At 42.5% G+C, this 16,629-nt stretch overlaps 1 protein-coding gene across 2 annotated transcripts in view; it reads left to right on the forward strand.

The window, feature by feature from the left end:
* The first annotated feature begins 598 nt into the window (after nucleotides 1–598).
* TNFRSF13B (TNF receptor superfamily member 13B) overlaps nucleotides 599–16,629 on the forward strand; it is a 37,378-nt gene continuing 21,347 nt past the window's right edge. For both annotated transcript variants that reach the window (XM_045487648.1, XM_045487649.1), the window contains exon 1: nucleotides 599–702. In XM_045487648.1, coding sequence (XP_045343604.1) covers nucleotides 645–702 — 58 coding nt within the window. In that variant the 5' untranslated portion in view covers nucleotides 599–644. The remainder of the gene's footprint in view (nucleotides 703–16,629) is intronic.

Genomic DNA, 16,629 nt, shown 5'->3' on the forward strand with positions numbered 1-16,629 from the left:
CCCACTTACGAGGAGAGAAAATGGAGGCACAGAGAAGTTAAGTGAATTGTCTCCAAGGCTTTCTGCTGGTAAGTGGCCGGGCTGAGATTCAAACCCAGGCTGTCCTGCTCTAGTGTCGGCCTGTTGAGTGCTTTGACACGGGTAAGGATAGGGCTTAGGAAGCACAGAGAAATCAGGGATGGCTTCCCGGAGGAGTTGGCCCCTCAGTGGAGCCTGAGGACCAAACAAGAGATGACTCCGCAATGAAATAGGAAATGGTCGTCAAGGAAGGGGGAAGGGCCTGAGGCTGGAGAGCTGGTTCGTCCTGGGTGCAGCCTGGGGTGTGTGCCAGGGGGCAGGAAACCAGGTCCAAGTGCGGGGTCAGGGCCAGATGGGGGTCATACCAGTCTATATCTCATCTCAAGGCCAGACCAGCCCCCCCCTGCTCTGCGGGCCCTGCCGGGCAGCATGCAGGGGAGGCTCCGCAGACAGCACCGTTGGGGACTCCTGAAGCACGCCCAGGCCACCCGCCTCGGCTCCTACCACGCAGGTGCAGGGGCGGGAGGGGGTGCCGCTGATTTACATCCTACAGGTTGGGGGGAAAACCCAGGAAGTGCAGCTCAGGCACTAATCAAATCTAAGGCTAATAATAAACGTCCTGAGTAATGAGTGGCTTGGGCCGGAGCAGGCGAGGTGGCCGGACCCGGGCGGGCCCGGAGTGGTGTGAGTAGCCGGGGAGGTGGCCGGGTGGGGGGGCAGTGGGGGCAAGGAGGGCTTGGCCAGGGGCGCCCCGCCTGGGTTCGGTGGGGTTCGGCGCGAGTAGCACCCACAGCAGATGGACAAGCTCGGGCTTGTCTGGGGGCCACCCCAAGTCTGGGGGCTCTGGGGGTTTGCAGCTTGCACGCCGGGAGAGGAGCTGGGAGGCTGGAGGGTAGGTATGCACCTTCTGCATCCATCCCCTGACTTTAACAATTATCAACGTATGGCCAGCCTTAGATCGTCTACGCCTGCCATTTTCCCCCTCCAGCCCCACTGGATCTTGTTAAAGCTAATAACGAACATTGTATTCTTTGATGTGTGGATGCCTCAGCAGCCATCTCTTAAAAACTTTTTCAGAAAACAACACCCAGAAAACTAACCATCATGGCCTGACCAATTCTGAAAAGACTGACCCCCTAGTACTAGGACCAAATAGCCGATCAGGGTTGAGGTTTCCCAATTGTCTGATCAATGTCTTTTCCAGTCGGTTTGTTCAAATCAGGATCTGAGCACAGACCACATTCTACCTTTGATTGTATGTGTTAATCTAGAGCAATTCCCATCTGGTCTCATTTATTCCCCCTGCTGTTTATTTATCGAAGAACCTGGATCGTATGCCCTGTAGAATTTTTATCAGGGTTTTAAAGGTTCGTTCAAAGTGACAGAGCAGGAAGCATAGGTTGCTGGAGCCGATGGGACCCACGCTGCTGCTCTGTCCCCCACACGTCAGGCAAGGAGTCTATCTTTTCTCTGATTCCTTTTTGCATCCAGTGACCGTGTCCCCAGACAGGTCCCCAGCGAAGGGCTCAAATGTATAACATTTCTGAGACAGCCGGAACAGGTGAGGACACCCACCTTGACGCAGGGTGAAAGTGCCGGGGCCTCCAGGACCACGGGCTGAGAATCGGTCAGAACTGTGACCCAGTGCTGAGCGAGGCTGCCTGGCACAGCAGAATCAGTACCGGCCTGCAGTCAGGGGTTCTGGCTCCTCATGTTCACGGACTCACTGTGTGATCTTGGACGGGCCCTTCACCTCTCCAGACTCTGTTTCCCCAGCTGCACAATGAAGAAGAGTCTCTGCCCCACCAGATGTCCCTCAAAACCTCACAAGGGCTTCGAACCCTCCAGAAGCCCTCTTGAGGAGTCACAAGCAAAGGTTCCGAGAAGGGCTGTGGAACTTCCTCAGGCTTCTCTTCTGCCCAGCCTGTGTCGGTCCTGGGGTTTTCCTGCCCTTCTTTGGGGACGGATGATGGTTCTGGGATTTTATGTAGGTCCAGGTGGTGGTTGGGGAGTGGGGAGCAGCCACGGCACCCTCTGGTCTGCTGGTTGTCGGCCATCCGCCCCACTATGTCCCCATCAGTCTCCACAGCTTGCTGGCTTCCAGACCACGAATGAGTCTTAGAAGCTCTCTAGGGCTGCCCTGTCCAATCTAACCCACTGCCCACCCAGCCATCCCTTCACAGTGGGTTAGCACCCTCCCTCTCCTCTCCCCAAATGAGGGAAGGGTCAGAGGTCTCTTTTTAATTTTGTGTGATTCTTCGGCGTTTTAAATTTGCTTGTTAAGGGGCGCCTGGGTGGCTCAGCTGGTTAAGCAGCCGACTCTTGATTTCGGCTCAGGTCATGATCTCACGGTTTGTGAGTTCAAGCTGTGCGTGGGGCTCTGTGCTCTCAGCTCTGCACAGAGCCTGCTTGGGATTCTCTCTCTCTGCCTTTCCCCCCTCCTCTCTCTCTCTCTCTCTCTCTCAAAATAAATAAGTAAACTTTTTTAAAAGTTGGCTTTTTGAGTAGGTAGTGGTCACGCTTTGCAAGCCCAGACAGTATAAAAAGGTATATAATATGAAGTCTTCTTCCCTCCCTGCCCCCCATCTGCCCAGTTCCTGCCTCCCCTGGAATAAACAGCCTTACCGACATATAATTTACATGCCTGAAAGTTTACCCATTTAAAGTGTACAAGTCAATGTTATTTATTATAGTTACAGACTTGTGCAATCATCACTATAATCTAATTTTAGAACATTTTCACCACTCCCCACCCCTCAGTCCCTCCACACCCCCAGCCTTAGGCTTACCACTGATCTACTTTCTGTCTCTATCCATTTGCCTAATTTGGACAATTTTATAAAAATTGAATGTGGTTTTGCAACTTTCTGTCTCTACCAATTTGCCTACCGTGGGCCATTTTATAAAAATTGAATGTGGTGCTTTGCGACTGGCCTCTTCTTCTTAGCATGATGGGGTTTTTTTGTTTGTTTGTTTTTTTAATTTTTTTTCAACGTTTATTTATTTTTGGGACAGAGAGAGACAGAGCATGAACGGGGGAGGGGGCAGAGAGAGAGGGAGACACAGAATCGGAAACAGGCTCCAGGCTCGAGCCATCAGCCCAGAGCCCGACGCGGGGCTCGAACTCACGGACCGCGAGATCGTGACCTGGCTGAAGTCGGACGCTTAACCGACTGCGCCACCCAGGCGCCCCTAGCATGATGTTTTTAAGGTTCATTCATGTTGTGGCACATGTCAGCACTTTGTTCCTCTTTACGGCCAAATTATATTCCATTTAATGGACATGCCACGTTTGTTTATCCATTCGTCGTGTGGTGGACATTTGGGCCGTTTCTGCTGTTTGGCTATTATGAATAATGCTGCCGTGAACTTTCGTGTTCAAGTATTTGGGTTGACATATGTTTTCATTTTTCTTGGAAGTGCGATCGCAGCAGCTTGTGGCAATTCTGTGTTGAACATTTTGAGAAACTACCAGATTGTTTCCCACAGTAGATGACCATCTGATCATCTTGCTTCAAATTCTCCACATCCTCACCAACACTTGTCATTTTCCATCTTTTCATTATAACTATCTTAGTGGGTATCTCAGTGTCGCTTTGATTTGCCTTTCCCTAATTGACAAATGATGTTGGGTGCCTTTTCCTGTGCTGATTCAGATATATTTTTGGAAAAATGTCTAACTCCTTAACCCATTTTTAAATTGAGATGTTTCTTCATTGTTCAGTTATAAGCATTCTTTATATATTCTGGATCCCTTAACAAATACATGATTTGCAAATGTTTCCTCCACATCTATGGACTGTCCTTTTCTTTTCTTTCTTTTTTTTAAATTATTTTATTTATTTTGAGAGAGAGAGAGAAAGAGGCAGAGAGAGAGGAAGAGAGAGAATCCCAAGTGAGGCTCGATTTCACAAACTGTGAGATCACAACCTGAGCCCAAATCAAGAATCGGACACTTAACCAACTGAGCCACCCAAGCACCCCCCCCCCTTTTATTTTCTTGATGGTATTTTGTGAAACACAAATGTGTTTGATTTTCATGAAGTTTAATCTCTTCATCTTCTCTATAGTCATTTATGCGTTTTGTGTCATTGCCTAACCCCAAATAATGAAGATTCACTCCTGTTTTCTTCTAAGCTTGTCGTTTTAGCTCTTACATTTAGATCTACGATCCACTGTGAGTTAATTTTTGTGTATGGTGTGAGGTAGGCGTCGAAATTTGTTCTCTTACACATGGCTATCCTGTGGTCTCAGCACTATTTGTTGAGAAGATTATCCTTTCTCCCATTGAATTGCCTTGGTACCCTTATCAACTGAACATAAATGTTAAGCTTTATTTGTGGACTCTCAATTCTATTCCATTGGTCTATGCTTATCTTTATGCCAGTATCACACTGTCTTATTTACTATTGCTTTGTAGTAAGTTTTTGAAATTGAAAAGTGTGAGTCTCCCAGCTATGTTTTTCTTTTTCAGGATTGTTTTGGCTCTTCTGGGTCCTTTGCGTTTCCATAAGATTTTAGGATCAGCTGTCAAATTCTGCGGAAAAGCCAGTTGGTATTTTTATTAGGATTTCATTGAATGTGTAGAATAATTTGGGGAATATTGCCATCTTAACAATATTAAATCTTTCGATCCATGAACATAGGCTTTCTCTCCATTTATTTAGGTCTTTAAATTCTTCTTTCAACAATCTTTTGTAGTTTTCAGTGTACAAGTTTTACACTTTTTGGTTAAATTTATTTCTAAAAATTGTATTTAAAACACCATTTTTTGTTTCTTAAGTTTCTTTGCGGTGTTTCGTTACATATATACCAACTCTTATAGATTTGAACTTCTCCCCTCTGCAAAAATAAAGAAAGAAGGAAGGAAGGAAGGAGGGAAGGAAGGAAGGAAAGAAGAAGGAAGGAAGGAAGGAAGGAAGGAAGGAAGGAAGGAAGAAAGAAACCCTGTTTATTTTTATTTTTGTTTTTCCACATAATATATCTTGGAGTTCTTTCATAGTAATATATAAAGAGCTTCCTCATTCTTTTTTATAGGTGCATAGTCCAGTATATAAGAATATTATAATTTACTCATTCACTCCCGTATTGATGGGCAGTTGGTTTTTCCCCAATCTTCTGCTATTACGAACATCGCTGCAATGGATTTATTCTCTCACACTTTGAGATAAATCAGAGTTTGATCACTATATCAGTGGTCAGTACATCAGTAATTTTGACAAATGTTGCCAAATTGCCCTCCACGAGGGCTATCCCTGTTTCCCCTCTTTCCATGGTGAATGAGAGTGCCAGTTTCCTTATGGCCCTGCCAATAGAAGGTGCAATTAAGCTTCTGGATTTTTAAGTCTATTAAGGGAAGATAGAATCAGCATAGTTTGAATTTATCTGTCTATTAGGAATGAGACCAAACATCTTTATGATGCTTTCCCCTGTGAACTGTCTGTTCATTGTGTTTGCCCAATTTTTTATCGGGTAGCTGGCCTTTTCCTTTCTGTTTAGAAATAAAAGATGCAAATGTTTTGTTTCCATTTTTCATTTGCCTTTGGACTTTCCTTGAGGAGTTTTTGGCCATGTTTGGTGATTTTTTGTTTGCTTGTGCTGTGTAGTCTATTTTATCAGTCCTTTTACAGATTTTGGATATGGTGTCATAGTTAAAAAAGTCTTTCATATTCCAAGGTTATAAAGAAATATCAGGTCATTTTTTTCTTTAGAATTTTAATAATCTTATTGTTTTCCACATTTAAATCTTTGGGCTATTTTTTTAATAGAGGAGAAATTATTTCCTGTGCCCAGTTACTTTAAAAAAAAATTGTTTTTATGTCTGTTTATTTATTTATTTATTTATTTATTTAGGTTTATTCATTTTTGAGAGAGAGGGACAGAGTGTGAGCAGGGGAGGGGCAGAGAGAGAGAGGGAGACACAGAATCCAAAGCAGGCTACAGGCTCTGAACTGTCAGAACAGAGCTGGACATGGGGCTTGAACTCAAACCGTGAGATCATGACCTGAGCCAAAGTTGGGCACTTAACTGACTGGGCCACCCAGGCTCCCCATAATGTTTACTTATTTTTTGAGAGAGAGAGAGACAGAGTGCTAGCGGGGGAGGGGCAGAGAGAGAGGGAGGGGCAGACACAGAATCCGAAGCAGGTTCCAGGCTCTGAGCTGCCAGCACAGAGCCTGACACAGGGCTCGAACCCACCAACCGTGGGACCATAACCTGAGCTGAAATCGGACGCTTAACCGACTGAGCCACCCAGGCGCCCCTCTGGCTCAGTTACTTTGTCTCTGTCAAGAATATCCTCCCCTAAGTTTTGAAAGCAAAAGCCAGCATTTTTTTCTCCTCTCCCTCTGCCAAGACACCTTTACCCTGAGTCCTACTTGAATGACAGAAATGCAGGCAGGGGAGGGGGCAGAATAAAACTTAAATATTGTCCCAATCCAGCTGTCTATAACACAGTGCAAAAATGGAGACTGCTTTTCATTCCACAAGTCTTTACTGGGGACAATGATGGACAAGGTCATTTATGAGGTCATTTATCAAGGACCTACTGTGTCCTGCTATTATGGAAGGCACCGGATACAGAGATGAATGAGAGTGTCAGGAGACAGAATGGTGACTCCCAAAGGTCAAATTACAAAACAAGAACCATCACCAGGAAGGCATGCTCAGGCCACACGGTTGTCCAGGAAGGCACATGTAAGAGCTCAGAGGAGAGGCAAGGGGGCGAGGCAGCTATGGGGGCAAGTGTTTTTAGAAAATTATGGTGCTTAAGCCACAGGTTGAGGTTGTGGGAGCAGTTCCCAGGCCTGGAGTGCTAATTTGATGATACTATTATTATTAATAATGATGTCACAATAATTCTCCATCATTATGACGATATGGTTTTATATGACCATAAGATGATTTTAATTGTGACTGCAATTAATCCATTATATTTTTTGCCACTTATATCAGACTAATAACGGCCACTTGGCAGCTTCGTCTCTGGCCAGTTATACGCATGTCACGTACACGTCCCTGAGGGAAACTTCTCTGCAGAGGGAAGCCTGGAACGTCCATTTTGCAGATAACGAAAAGCGAGGTTTTGTGCCCTTTCCCAAGGGGATCGGTAATGACACGAGGCATAACTGTGCTTTCCCCACCACAGACCCCTTTGCTCTCTCACGCATGTTCTGCCACTGAACTGTGGCAAACCGATTTTCAAAATGAGCTAACAGGAGGCAAAAACTACAATGGGGAGAAATGGTCGCCCCCTTTCTACAAACACGAACCTGAGAGGGGCCCCTGGTTAGGCGTCCGACTCTTGCTCTCACCTCAGGTCTTGACCTTGATCTCAGGGTCATGAGTTCAGGCTCCATGTTGGGCCTTGTGCTGGGCGCGAAACCTACTTAAAAAAAAAAAAAAAAATTCCCTATAAGCACAAAACTGAGAAAGTGACTTGACTAGTACTCCCGGGACTCGGTTTAGTTCTGACTTAGATCCAGCGTGGGGATGGTGGGCTCACCACCCTGACAATCTCTGAAAGGTAGTTTTGGGTGCAGGTGGGGGCTCCCAGAGGTTGGTCTCAGAGCTATTTTCAATACCTCAGAAGAGCCTGGTAAGAAATCACGTACAACGAACTGAAATGAAAAGCCACCTTCTCATTTCCTTCTTTGCCTCCTCCCCACTCCCCCCCCCCCCCCCCCCCCCCCCGCCTCCTCTCCCTTCTTCACGGGAATAAAAGCGGCTTCTAAGTGGTCATTGCCGGTTCTCCCACATGTGCCCCAGGTGTCAGGCTGTGACCTCCTCCGGGGCACACACCCCATCTCTTCATGTTGGAATCTCCTTCTGACCCCTCCCCCCACCCCCGACAGCCTAGTTCAAAGCCCCCAGCTCATGTGTTTACTCAAAGATGGGTGAGAAATTCCTCCTGTCTTGAAGCTTTTTATGGTCCCTTCTTTTCAAGTCACATTGACAGATTTTCTTGGCAAAATTCCAAAGAACGAGAAGGAGCTGCTGAGGCTTTTATCCATCTTGCTTCTTTCTCATGGGGACAGGACCCTCTCCCCACCATGGCGAAAGACACAGGGTTGTCTTGGGTCCTTGTGGCAGGAACTGGCCCTTTTAATATTCCCTTGACCCAGGTCCAGGCCTTGGCCAGTACAATACTCCATAGTGCAAGGAGTGGCAATGTTAATAAGGGCAATAGCTCAGGGGGTTAACCTTTTACTAATTGCACAGTACCATACCAGGCAAAGCACTTGCCATGCATGTAATAACCACAATGGCCTTATGAAGTCAGCAATAACATCCCCATTTTACAGATGAGGACTCTGCGTTTCAAGGAGGCAAAGTTCTGCCCAAGGTCACACAGCTAGGAAGTGCTGGACCCGGGGTATATAGTCCAGTGGTTTCCAGCCATTGCTACCTGAATGTCCAGAATATGATATGCACACACTGCTAGTTCTTGACTTTTCGATTTTAGACATTGTGCATTAATTTCCTGCTTTCTAAGATGAGAACTCAACTCTTACATCACCCTCTGTGTACCCACCACCTCCCCTCCACCCAGTCTCCCAGAGCACGGTGTTTAGTTAGATCCGTGGAGACGGAGAGCAGTTCTGGCCCCAGCAATGGGGCTGACCCCATGGCAGATGTGGCAGGACCAGCTGACCATACTCCCGACAGCCTGCGCATCTGTCCACTCTGACGCCCTCAGGATTTCCAGAGAGTCCATCAACAATGGAAATTCTTTTGGATCCCCAGTGCTCAAGGGTAGACTGCCAGCTAATCAGCTTGCCCCCAAATGTAAAACCCTCCACGGTATTGTTCTCCCTTTTCTTCTCCCTCTCTCTCCTAAGTCCTGGTATTGCCTTTGTTCCTTGACAGTGGTCCAATGACTGTCCCCGCTCACGCAGATGAGGAAACTCTTGTATGGGAAGCATAAGTCAGAGTCCTTGAGTTATTCACTGACAGTTGCTCACACGTTTATGATGCTGTGAATTTTGTTCCCAGCTGAACTATCCGTGTGCTATGATATCCCTGGCGTTGACAGCTCCTGAGTTCTCTCTGCACGTGTCAGCGATTTATCCTCAGCTCTGTGACAAACCCAGCCTGTCAGTTGGTCAAACATACTCAATTGTCTATTATTTCAATGTTCATCAGAGACATTCCTTCCCTCTTTTATTTTAGCTGGGACAGTGTTCCCTCCAGGCCTGCAGGCAGCTGTCCCCCGAGATTTCCTTCGGCATCATTCTGAGAATTTCTACCTGCACCTCTTTGCTGAGATGGATCCTGTGTTTCTCCCCGACTTGCCACCATTTGGCTTACTCCCTACATTGGATGGAGTGTATCCCCTAGCAGCTTACCAAGTCACCACTATCTAGATCCAAAATCTCTCATCATCCCAGCTTTCCCCTCCCCTCAGCCCCTGGTAACCCCTGGTCTACTTTCCGCCGCCATGAATTCCCCTATTCTAGGTGCCTCGTGTAAGCAGAATCAGACAGTAGCTGTCTTTTCATGGCTGGTTTATTTCACTTACCATAAGGTCTTCAAGGTTCATCCGTGTTGCTGCATGTGTCCGTACTTTGCTCATTTTAATAACTGAGTAATATTCCAATATATATATAGCACTTTTTATTTATCCCTTCATTTATCGATGAACACGGGTTTTCCACTTTCGGTCTATTGTGCATAATGCTGCTGTGAACGTTGGTGTACAAGTATCTATGTGAATAGCTGCTTTCAGGTCCTTTGGATGTATATCTAGGAGTGGAATTGCTGGGTCATATGGTAGCTCTATATGTAACTTTGTGAGGAAATGTCAAAGTGTTTTCTGTAATAGTTGCAGCATTTTTCATTCCCGCAATCAATACATGAGGGTCCCAATTTCTCCACATTCTTGTCAAGACTCATTATTTTTCACTTTTTGGATAATTGCCATTCTAATGAGCATGAAGTGGTGTCTCACTGTAGTTTCGATTGGAATTTCTCCAATGACTGGCGATGTTGAGTATTTTTATATGCTTATGGGCCATTTGGATGCCATCTTTGGGGAAACGTCAACTCAAGTCTTTCACCCAGTTTTGACTTGAGTAGTTTCTGTTTTGGCTATTGAGTCTCAGGGGTTTTTTATGTCTTCTGCCTATTAATCCCTTATCAGAGATGTTATTTGCAAATATTTGCTCCCATTCTATGAGCTTTTTGCTTTTACTGTCTTTTTTTTTTTTAATTTTTTTTTCAACTTTTATTTATTTTTGGGACAGAGAGAGACAGAGCATGAACGGGGGAGGGGCAGAGAGAGAGGGAGACACAGAATCGGAAACAGGCTCCAGGCTCTGAGCCATCAGCCCAGAGCCCGACGCGGGGCTCGAACTCACGGACCACGAGATCGTGACCTGGCTGAAGTCGGACGCTTAACCGACTGCGCCACCCAGGCGCCCCTGCTTTTACTGTCTTGATGGACAGAAGTTTTTAATTTTGATGAAACCCAACATATCTAGGTGTTGTATCAAAAGCGGAATTGCCAGATGGAATGCGTAAAGGTGTTACCCGGTTTTCCTCTAAAAGTTTTATAGTTTTAGTCTGAAGTTTAGGTCTTTGATACATTTGAAGGTAATCCTCCAACTCTTCTTATTCTTCAAAATTACTTTGGCCTATTCAGGGCCCCTTGCAATTCCATATGAAGTTTTAGGATGAATTCTTGTATTTGTGTAAAAAAGTCACCGGGATTTTGTTAAGGACTGTAATGAATCTGTAGATCACTTTGGGGAGTATTGCCATTTGAACAACATTAAGTCTTACAGTCCATGAACATAGGATGTCTTTTATTTAGGCTTCTTTAATTTCAGCAGTGTTTTGTAGTTTTTCAGGATATACTTTTTTTTTTTTTGTCACCGTGGTTAAATTTATTCCTAAATATTTTATTCTTTTTTTACGCATTTGTAAATGGAATTGTTTTCTTAATTTCCTTTCAGGATTGTTTGTTGCAAATATGTGTGTGTGTGTGTGTGTGTGTTTGTGTATGTATATATATACTTGCATATAGATATATTTGTGTATATATATATGTGTGTGTGTGTATGTATATATATATATATATATATTTGCGTGTGTGTGTGTGTGTGTGTGCATTGGTTTTGTATCCTACAACTTAATATTAGTTCTAACAGATGTGTGTGTGTGTGTGTGTGTGTGTGTGTGTAACTTTTAGGGACTTGACATGCAAGATCATGTCATCTGTGAACAGAGATCATTTTATTTTCTCCTTTCCAATTTGGATACCTTATTTCTTTTTCTTGCCTAATTTCTCTGGCTAGAACTTTCAGTACTATGTTCAATTGATGCAGGAAGAGTAGGCTTTCTTGTCTTGTTGCTGATCTTAGGAGAGAAGCTCTTAGTCTTTCATCATTGGGTAGGATGTCAACTGTGAGTTTTTTCATATATGGTTTTTATCATATTGAGGAAATTCTCCTCTATTTCTACTTTACTGGGTGTTTTTTTTAAATCATGGAAAGATGTTGAATTTTGACAAATGCTTTTGTCTGCATCCATTGAGATGAACATACAGTTTTCTTTCCATTCTTTTACTGTGGTGTGTTGCATTGATTGAGTTTCATGTATTGATCCATTATTGCATTCCAGGAATAAATCCCACTTGGCTGTGGTGTAGAATTCTTTTAATATGCTGTTGGAATTTATTTGCTAATATTTTGCTGAGAATTTTTACATCCATATTCATAAGGAATATTGGTCTATAATTTTCTTTTCTTGTGTTGTCTTTATTAGGCTTTGGTATCAGTGTAATGTTGACCTCATAGAATGAGTTAGGAAGTATTCCCTCCTCTTCAATTTTTTAGAAGAGTCTGAGAAACACTAATGTTAATTCTTCCTTAAATGTTTGGTAAAATTCACCGGTGACACCATCTGGGCTTTTCATCATGGGCCTTTCATTGAGAGGTTTCCGATTACCGGTTCAGTCTCCTTACTTCTTATATATAGGTCTGTTCAGATAGTCCTTCTTCGTGTGTCAGTTCTTATAGATTGTATGTTTCTAGGAATTTGTCTATCTAGGTTACCCAATTTGTTGGATGTATAATTGTTCATAGTATTCTCATAATCTATAAAATCTGTAGTAATATCCCCACTTTCATTTCTTTTTTTTTTTAATCTTTCTCTCTTTTTCCATTTTATTTTATTTTCATCATGATAGGTGTACTCTTTAATCCTCAGCCTCTATTTTCCCCTTCCCCCCACCCTTTTCTTCTCTGGTAACCATCAGTTTGTTCTCTACAGTTAAGAGTTGGTTTCTTTTTTTGTTTGTTTGTTTACTTTTGAGAAAGACAGAGAGTGTGAGCAGGGGAGGAGTAAAGAGAGGGAGAAAGAGGATCCAAAGCGGGCTCCATGTGAGTCTAATGTGGGTCTCGAACTCATGAACTGTGACATTACAACCTGAGTCAGAGTTGGACGTCCAACTGACTGAGCCACCCAGGTGCCCCAAGAGTTTGTTTCTTGGTTTGTCCTTCTCTTTCTCACCCCCCCCCCCTTGTTCGTTTGTTTTGTTTCTTAAATTCCACATACGAATGAAATCATATGGTATTTGTCTTTCTCTGACAGACTTATTTCGCTTAGAATTATACTCTCTAGCCCTATCCATGTTGTTGCAAACGGCAAGAGTTCATTCTTTTTTATGGCTGAACAATATTCCATTGTAGATCTATATCACCTCTTCTTTATCCATTCATCAGTTGATGGACATTTTGGCTGTTTCTATAGTTTGGCTATTATAAACAATACTGCAGTTAATATAGGGGTGCATGCTGTTGGTGGGAATGCAAACTGGTGCAGCCACTCTGGAAAACAGTATGGAGGGTCCTCAAATAATTAAAAATAGAACTACCCTACGACCCAGAAATTGCACTACTAGGTATTTATCGAAGGGATACAGGTGTGTTGTTTCAAAGGGGCACATGTACCCCCTTTCATAGCAACACTATCGACAATAGCCAAAGTATGGAAAGAGCCCAAATGTCCATCGACTGATGAATGGATAAAGAAGATGTGGTTTATATATACAATGTAATACTACTCGGTGATGAAAAAGAATAAAATCTTGCCATTTGCAACAACATGGATGGAACTAGAGGGTATTATGCTAAGTAAAATAAGTCAGAGAAAGATATATGATTTCACTCTTATATGAAATTTGAGAAACTCAACAGATGAACATAGGAGAAGGGAAGGAAAAATAAGATAAAAAGAGAGAGGGAGGCAAACCATGAAAGACACTTAAATACAGAGAACAAACTGAGGGCTGCTAGAGGGAAGGTGGGTGGGGGAATAGATGAAATGGGTGATGGGCATTAAGGAAGACACTGGTTGGGATGAGCGCTGGTGTCATATGTAAGAGATGAATCACTAGGTTCTACTCCTGAAGCCAAGACTACACATATGTAAACTAACTTGAATTTAAATGAAAAAAAAAAAAAAAAAGAAAGAAACATAGGGGTACATGTATCCCTTTGATTAGTGTTTTTTTTTTTTTTTTTTTTTTTTTGGTAAATACCCAGTAGTGCAATTTCTGGGTCGTAGGGTAGTTCTATTTTTAATTTTTTGAGGAACCTCCATACTGTTTTCCAGAGTGGCTGCACCAGTTTGCATTCCCACCAGCAGAGCAAGAGGGTTCCTTTTTCTCCACATCCTCACCAGCATTTACTGTTCCTTGTGTTGTTGATTTTAGTCATTCTGACAGGTGTGAGGTGATATCTCACTGTGGTTTTGATTTGCATTTTCCTGATTGTGAGTGATGCTGAGCATCTTTTCATGTCCCACTTTCATTTCTGACTTTAGTAATTTGAATCTCTTCTGTTTTTCTTAGTCAATCTAGCTAAAGATTTGTCAATTTTGTTAATCTATTCCAAGAACCGGCTTTTGGTTTTGTTGATTTTCTCTAGTACAGTTTCTTTGTTCTCTATTTTATTTATCTCCACTCTAATCTTTATTATTTCCTTACCTCTGCCATCTTTTGGTTTAATTCATGCTTCGTTTTCTAGTTCCTCATAGTGTACAGTTAGGTTACGATTTGAGAATTTCTTCTTTTTTAGTGCATATGCATTTACAGTTATAAATTTCCCTCTTAGCGTTACCTTTTCTGTATCCCGTAACTTTTGGTAACTTGCGTTTTCATTTTCACTTATCTCAAGATATTTTGTAATTTTCCTTGTGATTTCCACTTTGAGACATCAGTTGTTTAAGAATATGTTGTTGAATTTCCACATGTCTGTGAATTTTCCAGTTTTCCTTCTGTCATTGATTTTTAGTTTCATTCTATTTTGATCAGAAAAGATACTTTGAATGATTTCAATTTTTTAAAACCTGTTAACGTTTGGTTTGTGATCCAATATATGGTCTACTGTAGAGAATGTTCCATGTACACTTGAGAAGAATGTGTATACTGCTGTTGCTGAGTGTAGTATTTGTATATGTCTATTATGTATCATTGATTCATAGTGTTGTTCAAGTTCTCTATTTCCTTATTGATCTCTTGCTTGGTTCTTCTATCCATTACGAAAAGCAGGGTATTAACATATGCAAATATTATTGTAGAACTATCTATTTCTCCCTTCAATTCTGTCAATTTTTGTTTCATATATTTTGGGGCTCTGTTGTTAGATGCGTGTATGTTTATAATTGTTATTACCTTCTTGCCGTATCAAACTTTTCATCAATATATTTTGTCCTTCTTTGTTTCTTGTAACCTCTTTTGACTTAAGGCCTATTTTGTCTGACAATAATATAACCGCCTCAGCTCCCTTTTGGCTATTATTTGCATGGAATACATTGTTCATTGTTTTTAGTTACAATCTCTTAGTGTCCTTTTATCTAAAGGAAGTCTCTTGTACACAGCATATAGAAGGATACTGCTTTCTTTTTTTTTTTTTTTTTTCCAACGTTTATTTATTTTTGGGACAGAGAGAGACAGAGCATGAACGGGGGAGGGGCAGAGAGAGAGGGAGACACAGAATCGGAAACAGGCTCCAGGCTCTGAGCCATCAGCCCAGAGCCCGACGCGGGGCTCGAACCCACGGACCGCGAGATCGTGACCTGGCTGAAGTCGGACGCTTAACCGACTGCGCCACCCAGGCGCCCCAATACTGCTTTCTTTTTTAATCCAATTTGCCAATTTCTGCCTTTTAATAGGGGAATTTAGTCCATTTACTTTGATGTGATGACTGATAAAAAAGGATTTACTTCTGTCATTTATCTGTTTTCTGTATCTTATGTTTTTTGTTCCTCAATTTCTCCATTACTCCCCTTTTTTGTATGTAGTTGGTTACTTGTAGTGTAACATTTTGATTCACTTTTTCTTTCCTTTTTTTTAAATGTTTATTTATTTATTCAGAGACAGCGAAGTGGGGGTTGGGGGGAGAATCCCAAGCAGGCTCCATGCTGTCAGCAAAGAGCATGACACAGGGCTCGATCTCACAAACCGTGATATCACGACCTGAGCCAAAATCAAGAGTTAGATACTTAACCGCCTGAGTCACCCAGACGCTCCTCCTTTTTTGTACTTTTAAAGGTTATTTCCTTAGTGGTTACCTTGGGGAATATAATTAACATTTTTTTTTTTTCAACGTTTATTTATTTTTGGGACAGAGAGAGACAGAGCATGAACGGGGGAGGGGCAGAGAGAGAGGGAGACACAGAATCGGAAACAGGCTCCAGGCTCTGAGCCATCAGCCCAGAGCCCGACGCGGGGCTCGAACCCACGGACCGCAAGATCGTGACCTGGCTGAAGTCGGACGCTTAACCGACTGCGCCACCCAGGCGCCCCTAATAAACATTTTAAACTTATAAAAACTTAATTTTAATATTAACTTAGTTTTGATAATATACATTTTCTTGCTATATCTCTGTCCCTTCCCATTTACATTGTTATTGTCATAGATTACCTCTTTATGCATTTTATGCCCATTAACATAGGTTTATAATCGTTTTATGCATTGGTACACTAAATCATATAGGAAAAAAAAAAAAAAGAGGAGTTACAAACCACAGAAAAAGTACAATAATACTTGCTTTTATATTTATCTATGTAGTTACCTTTACCAGTGTCCCTTATCTGTTCTCATGGCTGTGTCTACATCTAAGGTACTTTCATTTCAACACAAAGGACTCCCTTTAGCATTCCTTGTAGGGCAGGTCTAATGAACTGGGAATGAACTCCCTCAGCTTTGAAGGATACTATTGCTGGATATGTAATTCTTGGTTGGCAATTTTTTTTTTCTTTCAGGACTTTAAATATATCATCCCACTGCCTCTTGACCTCTATGGTTTCCAAGGAGAAATTAGCTGTTAATTTTATTGAAGGTTACCTGTATGTGAAAAGTTGTTTCTATGTTGCAACTTTTACAATTCTCACATTTTGATTACAATGTGTCTCAGTATTGGGCTCTTTGAATTTACCTTATTTAGAATTCATTGAGGCTCTTGAACATATATTTATGTGTTTCCTAAGATTTGAGAAGTTTTCAGCCTTATTTCTTTTTCAAATATTATGTCCTTTTCTCTGTCTCTCTCTCTTCCTCTCTCTTTCTGGAACTCCTAAAAATGTATGGTGGCATGTTTGATGGG

Source organism: Leopardus geoffroyi, chromosome E1 (assembly GCF_018350155.1).
Source record: "Leopardus geoffroyi isolate Oge1 chromosome E1, O.geoffroyi_Oge1_pat1.0, whole genome shotgun sequence".
In the NCBI taxonomy this organism is placed as follows: Eukaryota; Metazoa; Chordata; class Mammalia; order Carnivora; family Felidae; genus Leopardus; species Leopardus geoffroyi.